Genomic DNA, 21,276 nt, shown 5'->3' on the forward strand with positions numbered 1-21,276 from the left:
GCCTGGTCTGGACCCTTGAGCAACTCCGAGTTGAGCGACGTATAGGACGACACTGCAGCCGCGTCAAAAACAATGCGGAGTTTCCCCGGTTTGTGTGGATTCGTTACGCCAAAATGAGGGAGATACCAAGTTTTTGCGGAGTTGCTATCGACTTCGGCTGCGGATAGCTCTTTTGCATGGCCCTTCTCTATGTAACTCGTCATCCCTTTAATGTAGTTTTCAGCAAAAATTGTATTTTTCTTCATCTTGTTTTCTATGGAATGCAAACGTCTCTTGGCCATGTCGTAGCTCGGGGGAAATCTAAAGTCATCTCGTTTCGACAACAAACCGATCTCGTATCTGTCACCAATCTTTACCGTGGTCGATTTTAGAGTGGCCTTTGCCCGAATGTCATCGTCACCTTCGGTAATTGCAGCTTTCACACCCAGGTTTTCTTGTGTTAAGTACTCTTCGACCATAGCGCACGTTTTCTTCGATAGGGGTGGTTCTTTTATCATAAACACCCTCGGTCTGCTGGTTTCCAGTTTGTCGATTGGGCCATACGCCAACCAACCCAGTTTTGTTTTTGCAGCAATTAACTGATTCGGCCCGCTGGTAATTGATTGTTTGGCAATACCGAGGAAGCTGTTGTCCAAACCCAAGAGTAACGTTGGCTTCGCAGCGCTGTAACTGGCGACAGGTAAATTACGAAAATAGCGATGTTTTTCAAACGATTGCTCTGGCAGGTTTAGACTTTTAACTGTCCGAACGTTCTTCAGGGGAAATACAATGCCACCATGACTCGCCTGTACTTCCAGCGATACCATGCGAGATCTCTCGGTTGCTGCGTTCTCGCCGTACCATTGTAGCGTAAGTAATGACGACTGGCCATTCAACCCCAGCTGGTTCGCGACGTCTTCCTCCAATAGTAGGACCGAAGAACCTTCGTCGAACATGGCATGTGTTTGTGGCCTTTCGGTCCGCGCAGTATAACGGGTATAATTTTAAATAATATGGAACGGCACTCATCTTGGCAACTTAAGACGACTTCCGTATTATTTGCGGCAGCTGATGTGGATGTAGGCATATTCAATGGTGCATGCAGTAATCGGTGATTTACTCGTTGGCAACCTTCTATATTACACGCCTTCTTTTTACGGCAGCTTTGTAAATTATGTCCCCCTTTCAGGCATGCGAAGCAGAGACGTTGACGTTTCACAAGCGCCCATCGATTGTCCACATTGCGTGACTTGAAATGGTGGCAGTCTTCCAGTGTGTGCGACTGGTTACATGACACACATATCGGCTTCTGCTGTTGACTTGAGTTACCATCGCTACTGTGTAAAAAACGGCGGGAATTGGCAACCCTGTGACCTTCTCTGTGTATAACTCTGGATGATGTTGACATTGTACTCCTGTCAGGTATTTTTGGCATAATGGCGATGATTTTGGCTAAATTACCAATCCATTCGGCGAAAGTCTCTACGGTTGCAAATGGTGACACCGTAGATGCGTGCTTACTCCACTCGAACTGTTTGGAGGGCGGTAGCTTGGAAATAAGCTGATCCAGCAAAGTCGGATTTACCAGGTGCTGCTCACACTTGGCTGATTTAAAAAATGCTGTTATATTACGCACCTCACTGGAGAGCGCCAAGACTTTTTCGAGATGGTTCTCCGCTATGCTTGGAAATTGTTCCACCTTATGCAGCTGTGAACGAATCAGCAGCTCTGGGCGCCCGAAATTGAATCTTAGTTCGCTTATTATATCCCCAACGTTTTCAGGAAATATAAAAAGCGATGTTACTGACCGTTTAGCATCGCCCATCAAAGCCTTCTGTAAACGCATAAGGTTTTGGCGATCGCTGTAGTTAAATTCTCGCGTTGTGTCAACGTAACTGGCAAAAAAGAGAGGCCAATCCTCGGGATTGCCATCAAACTCTGGTAGTGGATATAATTTGGCGGCGTATAATGCGGCCGATTCGATGCCATAAGGCGCAGGCGGTGTTGGTTGAAGTGGTGCAAACGCATGAGGGTGCTGCGGCACAAATGCATGCGTCGACGGCTGATGCGACACATTTGCTGGTATACGAAACGATGACTGATGCAACGCGGTCGCTGAAACATTTAGTTGATGCGGCTCTGCGGTCGGAGTATGTGGCGTTGGTTGATGCAACGCATACGCTGGTCTACCCAATGACTGTTCATGAGGCGCATGTGCATGTAGTTGATGTGGCACTGACGAAGCGCGTGATGCATTGACAAATAGGTCTGAGTTGGCATGCAAATGCATCGTTGAAGTTAAAGGCGGCTGTGCTGTGAATGTAGGTTGCACCCCTGTTAATGTCGGGGGCAGCGCTGCTGGTGTCGTGGCCAACGTATATAACGGTGGAACTACCGGACTATGTTCCATTATAGGTGCCCCATTTTCTATTGTTGTGACGACTGCACCTCGTGGCGCTGGCCATGAAACTGTTTGAGTGGCAAATGTGACCCCTGTTATCGGCTGTGGCATCAATCTTGATGCTGTTGCTGTTACCGTTGATGGTCGAAGTGCGGCGTTTTCCAAACTGCTGGATTCGGAACCAAAACGATCACGGAGTTCTTGCGTTTCGTTGCGGAGCTCCTTGAAACATTCATTTAGCGACGCAATGCTGGCTACTATCGCTGCTAGTTGGCTGGTTACACCTGTTGTTAACTGCTCGGCAGAGGCAGGTGGTGCAACTTCATTTTCTACAATTGTATTGTCTGCAATGCTGAAGGGTTCGTCGGCTTCGTCCACTTCTTCATTGCCAGTCCCACTACGCGATCTCGTCATCAATTTATAAAAACTTTATATTTGCACGTTGGCAAACTGCACGGAAGACTTCAGGAAAAATTTTACAGCAAATTGCACGGCAGACTTCAGGCAAAATTTTACAGCAAATTGCACGGCAGACTTCAGGCAAAATTTTACGGCAAATTGCACGGTAGACTTCATGCAAAATTTCACGGCAAATTGCACGGTAGACTTCAGGCAAAAAATTTCACGGTTGTTCACGAAAGTTTATTTTAATAAAAACGTAGATCGTACAAATGACATGGCAGAAAAATTAGCTGTATGCCAATGGAAAATTCTCGTACCCCTTTTATACAAGCATAACGGTAGAATTTGACAAGTACATAAAGTACAATACATACAAAGGAATGATACATATAAAGAACATAAATACATGAAATTAAAGCGTGAAGTGTGTGGTGAAATTTTGTATTTGCCTCCCATCTGTTTCGCCGTGCTGCCGGATCTGCAATAGTTAGGGTGTTAATTGCGACAATTATGTTCAAACAAATTTAAGTGAAAGGTATGCAATTTCAAGAAAAAAGAGCTTGCTTAGTTTTTATGCATACGGCTTAACATTTCCGGTAGGAAGCAGAAGGTCAGTATGTATAAATAAAAAGCTTTATCAGGGGAACGTGTTATATTTTCAAATAACAAATATGTGATCTGATGCCGGATTCAATTTATAGGTTCTCGTAGGTAGCTCGTTCTCGAAGTCATCAGTGGTGAAGTGTTTTACACAGATGACGCTGGTTCGGGCGTTGAAATCCGTTGGTCTCCGGCAGAACTGGATCCACTTTTCCGCCACGAACCAGAAAATGTAAACAAAAGTATTGTGTGACGTCAGCGAATGGGTGGATGCTGTCAAATCGACGAAGAGAGGGTTAGCGGTCCGCGAATGGCGCGACCTTTATTTTCTGGATCGTGCACTTGTATTGCATTTTAGCTTAGCGAACAAACCCACTCACTTGTATTGCATCTTAGCTTAGCGAACATACACACAAACCATGAACCAAAAATACAAGATCACGCGGGCAGGAGAGTAGCCCGTTAGAATCGCATTTAGGAAATAGTTTCTTCTTTTTCGCCTGTGACAACGTGTGTACACATAAGGTAAAGAATAATTTAGCACAACAGCATGATTTATAGAAGAATTTGCATAATAAAAATGATTATTCATGCGTTCAACAATTTCGCGGTTTTCTTCGTTCTCTTCGTTGTTTACTTCTTACAACAAAGATGGCGTTGAGATTTCGGCAGCTAGAAAATAACTTTCTTCGTTCTTTCCTTCCCGCGTGATCTTGTGTCTTTCGTTCATGCACACAAACATGCATTGTATCTTAGGGAGCGAACATACATTCAAACATGTAGTACATGATATGCATGGTGAAATGAACTGAAGGTGGCGCATTCCCGAAACCGCTACTTTGGTTTTGCCGACTTTGACATTTATGGCAATACGTAAACAAACTTTTTGTTTAGAAACAAGTGCAAACGTATTGTGTACTTTCAAGTTAAAAATCGAAGTAATTCGTGCGTTCTGAAGTAAAAAACGTATTATTTGTAATAAAAACTATATAAAAATGTCGTGTCGTGTGTTGAATTGCAGCAGCCGTAGAGGTAAAGCCCCCAAATGCAGTTTTTTTTTGTTTCCCCGCGACGACGCCTTGGCCAGAAAGTGGGTAGAGTTCTGCCGGCAGGAGAAGCCATACCATTTAGACACCAGCGTAGTATGAATGAAGCACTTTACGGACCACTTTTAAACACGGCATGTTAAGTTGAAAACGTTGAAATACCACAAATTACAAATTAAAATAGGAGATAAGCAAGCATCGACCACTTTCTGCAGGAAAACATGCGCTGCGACAAGATATTATCACTTTTTCGGCACCTGCAATACAAACACAAAAAATCTAAATAGTTAATTAATAAGACCTATACTTTTGAACACATTTCAAGAGTGGTTGTATATTTTTTTTAACGTAGTGCTTACTTTGCTATATTCAAAGATGGCTTGAGAAATTGGTGAATCAAGAAGAAAACACGTTTTCTCACTGCAAATTCACAACTGTCAAAACATTATTCTTCGCCAAATTCTATGTTTACCCGTTGCCACAAATGTCATTCTGCGGGAATGCGCAATCTTGTATTCTATCGTTCTTGCATGATATGCATGCTTAGGGCCGTTTGCACCATGTCTAGTTAACGCTAACTGGAGGTACATCCTTCAGTTAAGCACGTTAACTGCTTTATCGATCGCATGTTATATGATGGGTGTCGATAACGTCGATAAAGATGTTTAACTGGGACCAAGGCACATTAAACAGGTAGTATCAGTAGAGCAAAAACAACATTTGCGTGTATTTTGTTGTTGCTTCTGGTATCGAAAGTGTCAACAACTGTTCTGAATTTTTTCTTCTAAATCAAAGCGTGCCATGTGAAATACAAAAAATTATAAAAAATAAAAAATTGAAATTGGAAAAAATAAAAATTGATGCAACTTTCTTTCCTAGTAAATTTGTTTGCTTCTCGAAGCATTGATCCATCCTTTGCAAGGCCCAGTAATCAGCGGTCGTGCTGCCGAGTTGGGCGAACGTTCCAAAAGCTGCTATTCAATCGCTTGTTTTGTATGGAAAAAGGTTTCACAAGCAAATGGATTTTAACAACTTATAATTTTCGTGAGAAAAAATTAAAAATATTTGACATTTTCGAGACCAAATAATTTGAAAATAAATCAAATCAGCTGCTCTACTGATACTACCTGTTCAATGTACCTTGACTGGGAGTTAGAATTAACTAGACATGGTGCAAACGGCCCTTAATAGGGATTTTACATGATTCAACTTTCACAGGCGATTAGTTGAACCAAAAGTTGAACGAAAGTAGGCAGACGACCAACTTCATTGAAAGCGATTAGTTCAAAGGCCGTTTACACCAGGCGATTGTTGCTTTCAACTAAAAATCGCCTATAAAATCGCCTCATGTAAATTTCCTATAAGTTAATAGGAGCGTTCCTTATCTCCCAGAAGTAGTCAGAAAAAGTCCGAAGTAGTCAGATTTAGTCAGAAGAATTTTTTCTGGCAAAATCCTGAAAAGTGTCAAACTCAACTGAATTTAAATTAACGGAAATTAAAGAATACGCTAAAAGTGAGAATAATCTAAAAAGTAAAAGAAATGAATTGAAATTGGAAGGAGGCAAAAAATAATTGATATAGCAAGTGTTTATTGTGCTTGTGCTTGTGTGAATGTGTTTTGTACATACATTTCTGTTCTTATTTGACGTTAGTTTTGTTGTTGCCATTCTTTGGACTAAAAATTTGGTTTTTTGCGTTCCTTTACTTTTCCTGTTATTCTCTTTTAGTGAGCGCATTTTGCTTACGCTCTGGCATTTTGACACTTTTCAGATTTTAGTCCAAAAAGATAAGGAATGAACCTAATATTGAACTGCGTTGATTTTACCCTTTCTAATTACCAACAGCATGTACTGTTTGCTTATCTTTTTTGAAGTTTATTTTGGACTAGCGTTTTGCACTTGCACATGGAAATTGTATATAAGGGTGAAATTTGGAAATAATAAATCAGACTATTGTTGACCACCAACCTACTGGCTTCCAACTTACCCAGCCAATTTATTTTGCTCCATTTGGATTTAGCTGTTTTCACTTGGCTAGTTTGCACGATCGCAGAAAACGCTCTGCGACCCAACATTTTGGCGCCCAACGTGGGGCTCGAGTAAGTATTCGCATCTGGTATTTCGTGGACACTTGGTCATCAGCACGGAACTCCACCATTGGACTACACCGCTGGACTTTATCATCCTCGTTGAATATTGGAACCTAATTGCCATAACCATTGCCCAGCAGCACTAGTTTTGTGGTCTCTACTGGTCTCTTCTGGACTCCTGTTTCACCACCATTACGCCGCCGCTACTGGTTTGCCTTCCGTCGTCCACCCAAACGTAAGTAACCACTATACTTGCAAATTGATACAGAATGTCATTGGATTTGCTAAAGCAACAACGTGCAAATGTCAAGAAAAACATCACTCGAATCAAAAATATCATCGACGGTAGTTTGCGATCAGGTGGAAAAGCACTTTCACCTGCTGAATGCAAGTGCCGCCTCGGTATCCTGGAATCTTATTTCAAGCAAATCCTGACGACTCAGACAGACATCGAAAGGTTGGATGCCGAGGATAGCAGATAATTGATCGTGAGTATAGCTTGTCCAACAATGAAAAATTCAATCACCTGCGGAATTGCCTACAAGGTCAAGCGTTGGAAACAGTGGACGCATTTCAGGTAACAAATGAGAATTATCCAAAGGCATTGGATAGGCTAAAGGCTCGCTATGATAATAATTTTTTTGGAAAATATTTCATCATTGTTCGAACTACCAGTTGTTACTAAAACAAATGGTATTCAGCTTAGAAGTCTTATCGATAAGGCTTCATCAAATATGGATCTCTCTTGTCGCTCGGTACTGACATGCAAATATCACAAGCTATGCTAATCTATTTAGTTTTGCAGAAGTCCGATGAACAAACCAGCAAGAAATTGAAAGAATCACTAGATTTCAAATCATTTCCAACATGGGAAGACTGCACTAGGATATTGGAGAGACACTGCCAGTATTAGGAGTCTATTGACAGCGCTCACACCAGCAACCCTGTTACCAACAAATCGCCATCAAGCAAGTCAAAGGGCCAGCAACGAGGATACGCTTTTTCTTGCTCCAACACACCATGTCCAATTTGTTCCAATTCACGCCATAAACCTTTGAAGTGCAAGCGCTTCAAGGCACTTAGCATCGCTCAGCGCTTTGATAATGCAAAGAAGTTTGGTCTGTGTATCAATTGCCTTTCAAAGGGGCATCAAGTAACGCATTGCCAATCATCGCATCGGTGCAAGGTTTGTCAAAGGCAACACCACACTCTACTTCATCGTGGATCAGCACCAAACCAACAAGCCACAAGTCCTTCATCTTCAACAACGGAGGCTACTGTACATACACATATGAAAAACTCGTCCAGTGACAGCATCATTCTTGCAACTGCAAAGGTTTGGGTTCGTGACTCATCTGGCAACTACAAATTGGGTAAGGCACTGTTGGTCTCCTGTTCCCAGGTTAACTTCATCAGGAATGAATTTTCGCAAAAATTAAGGTTGTCAAGAAGTAAGCAGAATATTGAAATCCAATGCATTGGTAAGTCGTCGACCAATATCAAGTATAAAACAACAACTAATACCAAATCGGTAGTCACTGGTTTCAAGCTCCCATTGACCTTCTGCATCACAACCCACATTGCCTATCAACCGGATCCAGAAATCGACATTTCTTCATGGAACATCCCAGGTAATACTACATTGGCAGATGAGGAATTCCACGTGCCAGGGAAGGTCGACTTGTTGTTAGGTACTGAAACGTTTTTCAGCCTACTGTCTGTCGGTCAAATTAAACTAGGAACTAATTTGCCAATACTGCAAAAACGCTGTTAGGATGGGTCGTGTCTGGACGATATCAAACATTTACTTACAGCTAATGAATCTCTGGATGCATGGTTGGAGAAATTGTGGAAATTGGAGGAAGTTGCTACTGCCGCGGATCCTTGGACTCGTGAACAGCACAGTTGCGAACGATTATATCTCAATACAGTCTCCAGAAACTCCTGTGGCAGAATAGTTGTAAGATTGCCCTTGAAGGATGATCCTAGTTGTTTGGGCGACTCATACGTAACGGCTTTGAGACGGTTTCATGCACAAGGACGTCGTTTCGAGAAGTTACCTCTTCTAAAGGCGCACTACATCGAATTCATGGATGAATACAAAGGTTTGCGAAACATGAGCGTTGTGGAAAACCCAAAGGTAAATGAACCACATTATTATATTCCTCAACACTGTGTTCTTAAGCCAACAAGTACAACAACCAAGCTGAGGGTCGTATTCGATGCATCCTGTCGAACGACAACCCAAAAATCGCTTAACGATTTACAGATAGTAGGACCTACTTTGCAAGCTGAACTATTCATTCTGCTTTTGCGCTTTCGGCTTTATCGGTATGCGCTCACCGCCGACATCATCAAAATGTATCGGCAAGTTGTAATGCACGAAGACGACCGGAAATACCAATATATTTTATGGAGGAGTTCACCCACTGAGGAGGTTTCGACATATCAACTCAATACGGTAACTTATGGAATGGCATCCGCTCCATACTTAGCTATACGGAGCAAATAAGGCAAGAGGTAACTCAATTACTAGATTTAGGTGGATTTAAATTAGCTAAATAGCACTCTAATCAACAACGGTTCAGAGAAGACAGTTTAGCTAAGGATCTTAATTTGGATACGTCTATCACAAGCACACTTGGAATGAAATGGGACCAAAACATCGATTGTTTCCTTTTTTCTTTTCAACCACCTTTGCGATCAACTAATTGCATCACCAAACGGTCGATTCTTTCCACGGCATCATCGCTATTCGATCCTCTTGGTCTCCCGGCTCCAGTAATCATAAAATCAAAAATCCTTTTGCAGGAATTACGGCTCCTGAAGTTAAACTGGGATGAGACGGTTCCCCAAACCATCGAATATGCGTGGAAGAGCTTTCTCAGCGAAATATCGGACCTTTCGTTAATCAAGGTGCATAGGTATTGCCTTTCGGTAGGTGCTCAGTTATTCCAATTGCATGGCATTGTCAGCAAAGATGGAGCAACATTCGTTCGCTTGCTCACAGCAAAATCAAGAGTTGCACCGTTGAAAAAACAATCACTGCCGAAATTGGAGCTTTGTGGCGCTGTTCTTCTCGCTCGTTTACTTGCTAATATTATACCAATTTTTTTCTGATAAATCTTTTAATGTTTTTCTTTGGACAGACTCGCAGATACATTGGCTAAAAGTGCATTCAGCTACATTATCAACCTTTGTCGGCAACAGGATGTCGGAAATCCAATGGAGGCACGTTCCCACACAAGACAACCCAGCGGCCATAATATCTAGAGGATGCACCGTGAATGAGCTGTCCAAATCAATGTGGTATGATGACCCCAAGTTTTTATACAAGGAGATGGAAAACTTGCCGAGGAATAAGTGCGATAGCCTAGACCTGGAAGTCATTGAAAGTGAAAAACGGAAATCAGCATTTAAACCGGTTGTAAGTACCAACTACATTTTAGAAATCATCAACCATCGCAGTTCGTACGTTAGTAAGCTTCGATTGGTTGCCTGGATTTTCCGTTACAGCAAGAAATTAAGACACACTGCTACCTCGAACAACACGGAGCCACTTTCACCACAGGAGCTGCATCACGGCTTACTATGCATACTTTGGAATATTCAGCAACAACATTTTTCTAATGAAATTCATCTTTTGCAGAAAGATCGACATCTTCATCGGAAAAACTACCACGCTGGACCTAAGGCACTCGTAGCATTGATAAGACTGCAATTTTGGATAATAAACGCACGCGACGTGGCAAGGCGGATCGTGAGGTCATGCATACACTGCGTACAATACAAACCAAAACTTTAACAACAAGTCATGGGACATTTACCAGTCGGGCGGCTTACTCCATCACGCCCCTTCGTGCGCTGTGGCATCGACTTCTGTGGACCAGTCAACGTTTACTTACGGAATCGTGGCAAGACACCTTACAAGGCGTATATCGCGATCTTCGTATGCCTTGCATCAAAGACAGTGCATATCGAAACCGTAACCGGCTTATCCACAGACGCATTTTTGGCATCACTAAAGATTGATTGATTGGGAGAAGAGGTCTACAGAGGACTACAAACTTTGTCGGAGCTTGTAGCAAACTTGCAGGTTTAAAGGCATTTCTATTCAAAACATGAAAATAAAAATGCAAACATAAATTATTGTGCTAATGAATTTATAAACTTTAATTTTATACCCCCTAGAGCTCCTCATTTTGGCGGTATATGGGAGGCGGCAGTCAAGTCAACGAAGGGTCATCTCAACTGCAGCAATGACAGAGCTAGACTGACATTTGAAGAGTTATCGACAGTTCTGGTAGAAAAGAGGCGGTATTGAATTCCCGGCCGATATCACCATTATCAGCAGACCCAAGCGACTACGAGGCACTAACACCTGCACATTTCATCATTGGCAGCTCCCTACTAGCTCTTCCGGAGAAAACCATATCGACTAATATAGACAACTCGCAGCGATGGACCCAAGTGACAGGAATTAAGCAAGCATTTTGGAAAAGACGGTCTCACGAATATTTTAATGAGCTTCAAGCACGCTCAAATTGGTTTTGGGATCGTCCCAACATCAACGAAAACACAATGGTCATCATCCACGAAGACAACGTACCACCACAGAAATGGCATCTTGGGAGAGTAATCAATTGTATACCAGGAAAGGTCTCTCGAATCCGTGTGGTTGACATTCGAAAACCAAGAGGAATTCGGCGCCCAGTTCATAAATTGGCAGTGCTACCTGTTTGAAAGGCCTTTCAACCGGTCCGGGATATTGGGTCATGGTTGGGAACACCTGCATCAGCTGTATTGATATTTGCCTTCTATTTACTTACTTCTTAGCTAATTACCTAAACTAATTATCAAGTTTAGCTACGCAAAGTCATTCACCTTATTATTGCATTAAGTCATACCGCTAAATGTTCTTACATACGTAAATTATTTGCATCCATTTTTTTAACCACTCTTCCAGTGTTGCCACAGTCAAATATTTTTTCCTACCAAAATTTCGTACCATAACCAACCAAAACCTACCAAACATTTCTTTGAGTGTTTAATATAATTTTTCAATGTCAAGTTTATTAAAAATATAGATAACATAAACAATAAAAACAAATTAACTGGGTATAACAATTCATTTTGCTGTACAGATGTATCCAAATTTATGTCTCTTTGCACATACATAGTGCATATCGTCATAGATACGAACAAAGACGCGAGCTCAAATGTTGACCGCGAAAAAAGACGCGTAAAAAAACTTCAGCGAAGAAAGACTCTTAACATAGGTGACGGGGAAAAAACGCGTTAACCTCTTTGACGGGGAAGAAAGACGCATACACTTATTTTCGCGGTTAACTATGTTTACTAGTAACGGGATACGAATTCCACAAAGGGCTTTTCCGGAATGATGTTGAATCCATGTTTACACGTCTTTCTTCGCCGAAGTTTTTTTAAGCGTCTTTTTCCTAAATTTTTTTCACGCGTCCTTTTTCTCCGTCCAACAACCGCCCGTCTTTATTCTTGTCTAGTGACGATATTATTATTATTATTATTACTTCGGAGGTACTCGCGCTGCGATCTAAGTTAATATATTGTGCTACACCTTAATTGTAATCACTCCAACCTTAGGTTATTTAAAAAGCTAAGCGCTTTGGATGCTGCCATGTTCCAACTTTTAGATGGAGAAGTCAATTTTTCTCCGAGGTGTATCAATTTACGATTCATGCTTCGTGGGAAGGCACATAGAATATACTGGGCTTCCCCCACCAGCCCACAAAACCTACAGTCGGTGTCTACAGAAAGACCCATATAATTCAAGTGGTACTTCGGAGTTCTCCCTGGAAGGAGTTATGAATTGATTGTCTTATTCCCTTTTACTTCCACCAGTGGGCTGTAACCTGAGATTATTTCCAGCTAGCTCCTAAGTAGTTCTGCAGTGTATCCTTTAGATGTAGCACAGAATAGCTCGGGAGCATGCAAGCGGTACTTAGTCTCCACGCTTTGCGAGACAGTCAGCCCTTTCGTTGCCTTTAAACTTTTCATGTCCCGGAACCCACCACTGCGTTACGCTATTGTGGGCTCCCAGGTGGTTCAAGAGTTCTCAAGCCTTGATCTTGTTTTAAAAGAGTCTAAGGGCCGGTTGCTCAAAGCCTGGTTGACACTAATCATCGGTTATTATCGATATCAACGTTTTCGACTCCATGCATATAACACGGTGTCGGTAACGTCGATAACGATGTTTAACCGGGGATTAGTGTCAACCAGGCTTTGAGCAACCGGCCCTAAGGGCTTTAACGCTGCCTAGATATCTGACATAATATATATCCTGGCCTCATTTGCCTTCTATGATGACATTCGCGAACACAGACTTCGATTGTGAAGACCTCCGCCTGGAATATGGTTCGGTACGATCCCATTGGCAGATTTATTTGGTCCAGGAAATACGTTTGTACTTAGGAATCAGGTATATTAACATGTTTGCGGCCACCGTTATACGAACGCACCGGTGAAATATTCATGTAAAAAAGCTTGCTAGAAAGTTTGGAAATACTTATTTTCTATTTTTCGCAAATAACTATTACGGAACCTACCAAAATCCCATCAAGCCTACCAACCTACCAAATTCAAAACTAACTACCAGTTTAGGTAGGAAAATCCCATGTTTGGCAACACATACATGCTTTGTAGCTTAGTTAGCAAACATACATACAAACATGTAGTACATGATATGCATGCTTAAGTTAATATTAAACTGCGTTGATTTTACCCTTTCTAATTACAAACAACATGTATTGATACTAAGTGCAAATAGCGTTACACTTGTTTATGTTTTTTGAAGTTTATTTTGGACTAGCGTTTTTCACATGCACATGGAAATTGTATATAAGGGTGAAATTTGGAAATAATAAATCAGACTATTGTTGACCACTAACCTACTGGCTTCCAACTTACTCAGCCAATTTATTTTGCTCCATTTGGATTTAGCTGTTTTCACTTGGCTAGTTTGCACGATCGTAGAAAACGCTTTGCGATCCAACACTAAGTATAATTATCCTTTCTGTTTTGCGAAGAAAAGGGGCTGAACACCTTTTGCAGAGAACATTACTCTGCGTAGGGATTATAACCCTCACTAAGTAGAATTCTCATTTTGTTTTGCGAAGAAAAGGGGCTTAACACCTTTTGCAGAGAACACCTTTCCGAGAAAAAATAAANTTTTTTTTTTTTTTTTTTTTTTGGGGCTTTAGGAACAAATCGAACGTTCCACTTATGGCTAGGTTTATACACCTTAAATAGCCGGTTATTAAAACGTGATGTATTCAGTGGTTATCGTTGTCTTATACCATTTGAATACGTTAGTGTTTCTTTTCTAAGTCGAAATGCTATTTGTCCCAAACGCTGTGGATTACAGCTTCCTTTAGCATAACACCAGTCTATCTGCAAACGATTGTTTGGTTAGTTGTAATCTTTCGGCTAAACTGCTGGACAATGTTGCTTCCATTTATCTTGTATCGACGTGTTTTGTTGAAATTCCGCGTTGAAGAGTGTTTTATTATACGACTCCTTGATGTTGCTTCTTTCTGGCTGATGTTAGCGTAACAGCTGCTTTCCTCATTCTTATTTTATGACATTTAAGAACAACACAAGACTACATAAGACAATACACCAAGACTGAAAACACAAACATAGAATGACAGATTGAGTACATTTGTTTAAACGAATGTTATAAGTTGATATATAACTAGTAGTGAAACTAATCAGTTGAGTATATTTTATCTCATTTGTATAAAACATACAATAGTTTTGTATATTTTAATACTTTCTAAGTTAAATTTTTTTTTTTCTAAAATTCTTATGTTGTTTTTTTGTTTTTTTTCATTCAATACCTTGTTTGTTTTTGTCTTCTATATATTACCTTTTTTTGTTTTTTTTTTGTTTATAGTGCTTTATCCAGCCCACTTCTATGTAGAAAGTCGGCCAGTTGTTTGTATGTGGCAGGCAGTTTTGAAAGAAGAATCTGTTTGAAATTTTGGTAGTTTCGGAAAAGAGAATTATCATTACGTAAGTTGTTATATTTGATACAATCAAATATGAGGTGTTCAGGAGTTTCTTTTATGTTGCATGCGCTGCAATTGTCTGATCTGTAATGCTGAAATTTGGTTAAATAAGTGCTACCGTACGTGTGTCCAGTAGCTATTCTGTTAAAAAGTTTTATGTCGTATGCTTCTAAGTCTACATTTTTGTTTTTAAACCATGGCTGTTTTTCTTTGGGCGTGCAAAATTCTACTATGTCCGAGTCCCAGTTTGGAAGTTTGTTGGTAAATTCTTGTTTGGCTTCAGTCCACAACATTTTGCTAATCCTTCTCAGTGCTTCACAAGGTGTGAGTTTTGGGGGTAAAGATTTACCATGGTCAACTGCTGTTTTTGCTGCTATATCCGCTTTTTCATTTATGGTTATACCCACATGGCTAGGTGTCCAGACTATTGCAATGTTTTCTATTTGGGAGTGATAAAGTTTGTTATGGATTTCAGCTACTAGGAAATTGTGTGTGGTGCGGCTTTTTAGGGCCTTAATTGCACTCTGACTGTCTGTAAAGATTGCTACTTTTTTACTATCATTATTAATGGCTATCGTGATTGCTTGAGAAAGTGCTACTAGCTCACCGTAAGTTGATGTGAAGTTTCCATCTATATTGAACAGGTATGAGACGTTAGCCGTTACCACATAGACTGCACAGCCAATTTTGTTATCTGACACCGATGCATCAGTGGCATACACTTTGAAACCTTCCTCTTTTAGCGTGTTAATTTTTTGGTTGTAGATAGCTCTGAGTTGTGTAGGGGTAACGTTCTTTTTGGACTGGGCCAATTCAGATTCGTAGCAGGTGAGGTTATGGTGTCTTTTGAAAGCTACATTTGTATCTATGGTGTTGATAATTGCTTTAAATTTTTCGTACGTTATGCTGTAGCTGGAATTTATGGGAGGTCTGTTCTGGATCTGTATTCTAAGTTCAGGATTGATCAACCACTGTTTGACAAGTTCCTTGGCCGTAAGCCATACAGCTCTGGGAAGAGGTGGAAGTTCACAAGCCAGCGCGTATCTCATGAGTGTTGGAGTGTTTGGAGGAACTCCGAGGCATCTCCTCAACGTTTCATTTACATTGGTTTGTAGCTGCTTGTTATACCCTTTAGGGGCATTGGCGTAACTGGTGTTGGCATTTTCTGCTTTGGATCGTACAAACGCTTTAAAAAGATTTATAGCAGTTTTAGGTGAAATACCTGACTTGATAGATGTTAATTTAGAAATAAGGTTTTTACCTGAAGTTGTTGCTTTTTTAATTTCACTAATGTGTACCTTAATGGCTGAGTTCGCGCTAATTGTTCTTCCCAGCCATTTGAAGTGATGGACTTGTTCAATGTTTAGGCCGTTGATGGATACACTAAAGGTTTGTTTATTGTTTGCAGACATATACATGAATTTTGTTTTGTTCAGATTAAATTTGAGATTTAAGCTGTCGCATTTTGCCTGTAATTCTTCTATTTTGTTTTGTAAATTTTGAGCTGCAGAGAATCTGTTTGTGCCAGTGGATATTAACGCAAGATCGTCGGCAAACTGAAATAGTAGAGTCTGAGAGTTATTAATTTCGTGCAGTTGGGCTGTATAAATATTGAATAGCGTTGGGGAAAGGCAGCTACCTTGAGGTAGGCCTGAGTTTACCTCAACAGTGTGATTACCTAGGGTCAGATGTCTTTTAGAAAAGTAGTTGTTAATCCAGTTTGCAATTGTTGGGTCAATGTTGAATTGTAGAAGAATATTATGAAGTGTAACAAGATCTACTCTATTATAGGCGTCCGACATATCTAAGAAACAAATCATAGCATATTCCCTACATTTCTTTCTTTCTGCTATAAGGTGTAGCATTTCGTTAATGCACATTGTTGCTGATCTCATTTTTCGATAGGCGTAGCTCTTCTTGGGAAGTCTATTGCTTGTCTCCAGGAACTCGTTCAGCGATTCTTTCACCATCATATTAATGCTCTTTACTACGACAGATATGAGTGAAATGGGTCTAAAGTTATTTATGTCCTCAGTGTTTTTGTTTGCTTTCGGTATTGGAATTACCTTTATTTGTCTCCATGCGTCTAGGACCCTGTTGCTGTAGAAATGTTCTTTTAGGGCGTCTAATAACTACTGTTTGGACTCAGTGGACAATTGCTTTAATGTATTAAACGTAATTCTGTCGAAACCCCCAGCAGTAGATTTTTTTCTTGCTAATAAATTTTCGAATGTGCTGTATGAAAAGTCAACGCTGTTGTTGGCATTTACTGATGCAGCGGTGGTTGGAGTGATGACATTACAAGGGTTGCTGGCTTCTTGAGCTTGATTCCTTATCAGTTCTAAGTAGTTTCGGTCATCTTCAGCTGCCCAATTGTGAGACGCGCGCTTATTGCCTTTGACATTTCTTATGAATTTCCACGCCTGTGTCGAGTTGGGGCAAGTGTTTATCTCCTCAATTTTACTGTTGTAGCTCGCTTTCTTTGCCGCCTTCACCGCTTCTTTCCAGTCACTAGTTGCTATAATTGAGGCTTCCATGTCTTCAACATTGTTAGTATGATTAGCTTTTTTGCGTTTAGCGACATGTAATCTGTACAGTTTTTTGAGGTCATCACTCCACCAGTTTTTAGGGGTACGCCTGGATGTGTTCAAGTCAATTTTAATCCTGTTCCTAACGCTGTCTATTTCTGTCGTGATATTTTCTAAGTCAGAGAATTTTAACTGAGCAAGTTCCTGGGCGAGTCGTTCCTTGGGGATGAAATAGTTGGGCTTTTTGCTGCTATTAGTGACTTCAACGATGATGGGGAAATGCTTACTGCCTCCCAAATGGACTTGTTGACAGTGCCATTTTGTGTAACTGCTGTTAATGTTGGTCAGAGTTATGTCAATTGCCGTTCCTGCACTGTTACCGGTGCGGTGAGTGATTGCTCCACTGTTGATGCACTGGAGATTGGTGTTCCTGATTTCGTCAACAACTATTTTTCCTTTGGTGTTGCATATTCTGTCTCCCCACACTTGATGCCTAGCGTTGAGGTCTCCTGCTATAATAACGTTTTCATGATTGTTAAGAAAAAGTACTACACGGTTCAGTTCGTTAGTAAAATTTAAAGTGTCAAGGTTGGGAGGAAAATAAATATTGCAAATAGTTAAATTATTAATAAGATTAATCGTCTTGGCTATTAGAATGTCGTAATTTGAAACAAATTTGATTTTCGTAAATTTTATACCTTTTTTAAATCCGATTCCTACGCCACCATATCCATCGATTCTAGTCTTTCTGAGTAAGTTGAAGTTCATTAAATTGTGTTGAGTTGTATGGTTGTCATGCGAAAAAATTTCCTGAAGGCAGACTATATCAATGTTATTACTAGTGTTAAAGAAGTCTACATAGTTTTTATTACTTTTAAGGCTTTGTACGTTATATTGTAATATTTTTATTGGACTTGTCATCTTTGTTACTTGGAGTTTTGTCTTCAATGTGTACTGCGCCTATATTGCGAATTAGGTTAACCAAGGGGTCATTAACGTCAATGTCGTACCTTTTTATAAGGAGATTTACAAGCTTTTCAATCTCTGTGACCTTAGACCAATTCGGCATTTCATAGACGGGTTGTGTTTTGGTTGTAGCTTTCGGCAAGATTTTGGAATGGTTAGGTGTAGCTGTTGTGTGGGTTTGATGATTTCTAACTACATAATTGTATTTATATGTAGTGAGTTTTCTATTTACTGTTTCATCATTGTTGATCCTTGCTGTACTTTTTGCTTCTAACTGTGGAAAATTTCCCTCATAGTTTTCTAGAGCTGAGAAACGGTTATTATTGTTTAAATTGTACATCCCAATCGCCTCAGACTTAGATACTTTTTTTATTGTCATAATTTCGACCACCTGTTTTTCTCTGGCCCATTTAGAACATTTCCTGCTCTCGAGTGAATTGTGATTATCCCCTCCGCATAGTATGCACGAATTTGTGGTTTCATTGCATTTACTACTACAGCCCTCTGCCTTGCCACAGATAATGCATCTGTTGGCTGCTCTGCAGGCCATTTTTGTGTGCCCTAGTCTGCCGCAGTTGTAACAATGCCTAACTCTAGGAATGTAGTGAACCATTTTGATTTTTACGCAAAAAATGTCTATGGTTTCTGGTAGTTCGTTGCCTTCAAAACTTATTTTCACAGAGAGAGTTGGAATGAACTTCTCTTTGTCATTGGGATCTCTTCTGGTAATTCTTGAGATAGCTGTCACAGGAATATCTGAAATGATATTTTCTTTTATTTCTTCCTCAGTGAAGTTAAGAGGTATTTGTCTAGCAACACCAGTTGTTTCTACCAAGCTTCTTGGTATAAAGGGTCTCATTTGATTTTTAATTAAGTCGGGATTGCTAACGCACTTGTTTGCAGCTTCAAAATTTTCAAAAAAAATTTTGTAGAGTGATCTACCTATGGCTTTTATGTTTTTAATCCCCTCAATATTAAAATGTCTTATAATATCCCAAAGGAATAGGCCATTGCGCATTTTTTCGTTGTTTATCGTGTTGGATTTTGAGGTGTCCACCAGAACGCAATAATCTCCCCTGTGCCTTTTTGTATAGCACACACTGTCCATGTGTTCTTTTTCTTTTTCCCTGTTGTTCGCACCTTTGCTTTCTGTCGCACGTGTTTGTTCGCAGTCAGAGTGTTTGTAAGTTTCTTTCTCCTTGTTTTCGCTGTTCATGTCCGCAGTGCCCGTTAAGTTTTTTGTCGTCGTTTTTGCGTATGTTCCTCTCTTCACTAACATTCCTTGTAACGGGATGCAAGTGCCGTTAGCTTGGTCTGTCTTAGATTTTTTGGTAGTACTTGCTGTGTCCGTCCGTTTGGTACAGTCGTTGTCTGTTTCTGACTCAGCTATTGGAAGACCCCCCTTTGTAGTTTTATTCATCTGTCTTTTCCTTGCAGCTTGTTTTCTGTTTCTACCTACCTCAAACCAGTCTGACGCTGGATTGGTGTCCAGCTCCTGGTTTGGCTCCCCCTTCTCTGACGCCGAGGCGTCGCTGTCCATTTTGGCTGCCGCCAATCACAAAGAACTGTAGCACTCACCTTAGTAAGAACGTCTGGATCAAGCACTAGCACAAGTTTCTTTTTTTTTTTTTTTTTTTTTCAGATTTTTGGTTTTTTTTTTCTAGGAGTTTAATACCTAGTCTTTACAATAGAACATCCAACTTTTACACTTAACAATTGACACACACTTCACACTCACAATAGGCACAAGAAATACTTAGACAAATACAACCTCCACCTTCTGTAGTACAAATGCGAATGAGAGCTCTTTGTTTAACATATTTTAAAAACACATTATACTCATTTATTCCTTACTGTTATCGAGATCATTACGAAGCATAGGTCGATTGTTGAAAATCCCTTCGTTTTAGTTTGTTGAATTTTCGAACATGTGGTAGCAACCTTTATATTCACCATCTCAGCCATTTTGATTTGTTTGCTTGTTTACTTTGTCGGAGAAGAGTAGTGAAATTATTAAACGCGTTTTATATTGTTAAAAATAAAATAAACATTGCAAATTTGATATATTTATATGGTGTTACGCGCTCTCTTTTATATGAAACTTTGCTTGTGAAACTGCAACTGTGGTCGAAAGTGCTGATCGAACGAATTTTCGTTTGGTACGTTCATTCGATGAAGAATAGCGCTATTGTGAATTTCGCTCGGTTAGGCTGTTTACAGTAGTATATTTTTCACCGCTGAGAAGTTTTGTTTACAAATCGAGCAAACTAAATAGTGCGCTTATACATATGTCAAGATGTTACCCGGGTAGTAGTATAACAATTAAATGGAATGTTTATTATTAAATTATATGATACAGAGTTAAAAGTATTCAATTCAATGTCCGGTTATTGAACCGTTCCGCCTGGCTGTTCGTACTTGACTGACTGCTCGCTCCCTCTCCCCATTCTCACTTTACAGCTCGGCCTCTCCTGACTATCACTAACCGACCTCGGTTAGGCATCTGACGAACTGCCGTCGCTGTCGTCTACCTCGAGTTGTGGGTTAAGCTGACACCATCGTTTCATGTGTTCACTGGATAGTACACTACAGTACCGTCGCTGGGTCACCGGTGCATCCGGTATGTCCTCGACAATATACCGGTCATGGTCCAATATCTTGGTGACCACATATGAACCTTTGTATTTGGCGTCTAGTTTGTGGGTCTCTCCCGTGGCTGTCGACACATTGCTGAGCATCACTAGCTCACCTTCATTGTACCGTGTCGGTTGTTGATGACGTTCATTAAATCGTTGTTGCCATTTCGATTGTGCTGCTTCGATATTCTCTTTTGCTCGAGTAAGTAACTCATCTCGCTTGTTCTCATCTTGCGGATCCGGTTCGTCGTGAAGTGCCTGGATCAAACGGTTTTGACTGTAGTCTCGTAAGTTGTAGTTGAAAATGATTTCGTTCGGACTCATCATAGTGTGAGCAAAGTTAAGTCCCACTCTTTCGTAGTCTTCATCATCGATCGTATAGCTGGTAAAATAGTCTTATTGACCCGTTCTGCTTGACCGTTGCCTCGTGGTGTCCTTACGGCTATTTTTATGTGTTGTACGTCGTGAGCTTGTAAAAATGTTTCGAAGTCTTTGGAGGTGAATGCTGTTCCGCGATCGGTTGTGAGTTGAACCGGTTGACCAAACGTGGTCATCACCTCTCGTAGCATGCTAATTACTGG

At 40.5% G+C, this 21,276-nt stretch overlaps 2 protein-coding genes across 23 annotated transcripts; one reads left to right on the forward strand and one right to left on the reverse strand.

Annotated features, from left to right (window-relative positions):
* Window positions 1-6,194: 6,194 nt before the first annotated feature.
* On the forward strand, window positions 6,195-11,526 carry LOC108365671 (uncharacterized). Of its 6 annotated transcripts, none has more exons than XR_001847985.1 (5): window positions 6,195-7,890; window positions 7,958-7,998; window positions 8,053-9,944; window positions 10,167-10,613; window positions 10,709-11,526. XR_001847985.1 is itself a non-coding variant. In XM_017619768.1 (5 exons), the coding sequence occupies exons 1-3, from the start codon at window positions 7,809-7,811 to the stop codon at window positions 9,027-9,029; spliced, it is 984 nt and encodes a 327-aa protein (XP_017475257.1). In that variant the 5' UTR covers window positions 6,195-7,808; the 3' UTR covers window positions 9,030-9,944; window positions 10,167-10,613; window positions 10,709-11,526. The 6 variants fall into 6 exon arrangements, 2 of the variants coding, with proteins under 2 accessions (XP_017475257.1, XP_017475256.1); XM_017619768.1 differs by having other exon boundaries at window positions 6,195-7,998; window positions 8,053-8,148; window positions 8,332-9,944; XR_001847983.1 differs by having other exon boundaries at window positions 6,195-8,622; window positions 8,703-9,944.
* Window positions 11,527-13,726: 2,200 nt separating this feature from the next.
* Window positions 13,727-19,859, reverse strand: LOC108365673 (RNA-directed DNA polymerase from mobile element jockey-like). Of its 17 annotated transcripts, none has more exons than XM_017619774.1 (6): window positions 19,638-19,859; window positions 18,424-18,815; window positions 16,632-18,365; window positions 15,827-16,552; window positions 14,424-15,751; window positions 13,727-14,179 (listed from the first exon to the last, which is right to left on the reverse strand). In XM_017619774.1, exons 3-5 carry the CDS (start codon window positions 16,645-16,647, stop codon window positions 14,445-14,447), a joined length of 2,049 nt encoding a protein of 682 aa, XP_017475263.1. In that variant the 5' UTR covers window positions 16,648-18,365; window positions 18,424-18,815; window positions 19,638-19,859; the 3' UTR covers window positions 13,727-14,179; window positions 14,424-14,444. The 17 variants fall into 17 exon arrangements, 16 of the variants coding, with proteins under 16 accessions (XP_017475263.1, XP_017475266.1, XP_017475264.1 ...); XM_017619777.1 differs by having other exon boundaries at window positions 16,632-18,224; window positions 18,292-18,815; XM_017619775.1 differs by having other exon boundaries at window positions 16,632-18,053; window positions 18,104-18,815.
* Between the last annotated feature and the right edge of the window lie 1,417 nt (window positions 19,860-21,276).

Source organism: Rhagoletis zephyria, unplaced genomic scaffold (genome assembly GCF_001687245.7).
Source record: "Rhagoletis zephyria isolate East Lansing unplaced genomic scaffold, Rhagoletis_zephyria_1.1 Rzeph_scaffold_01954, whole genome shotgun sequence".
Taxonomy (NCBI): Eukaryota; Metazoa; Arthropoda; class Insecta; order Diptera; family Tephritidae; genus Rhagoletis; species Rhagoletis zephyria.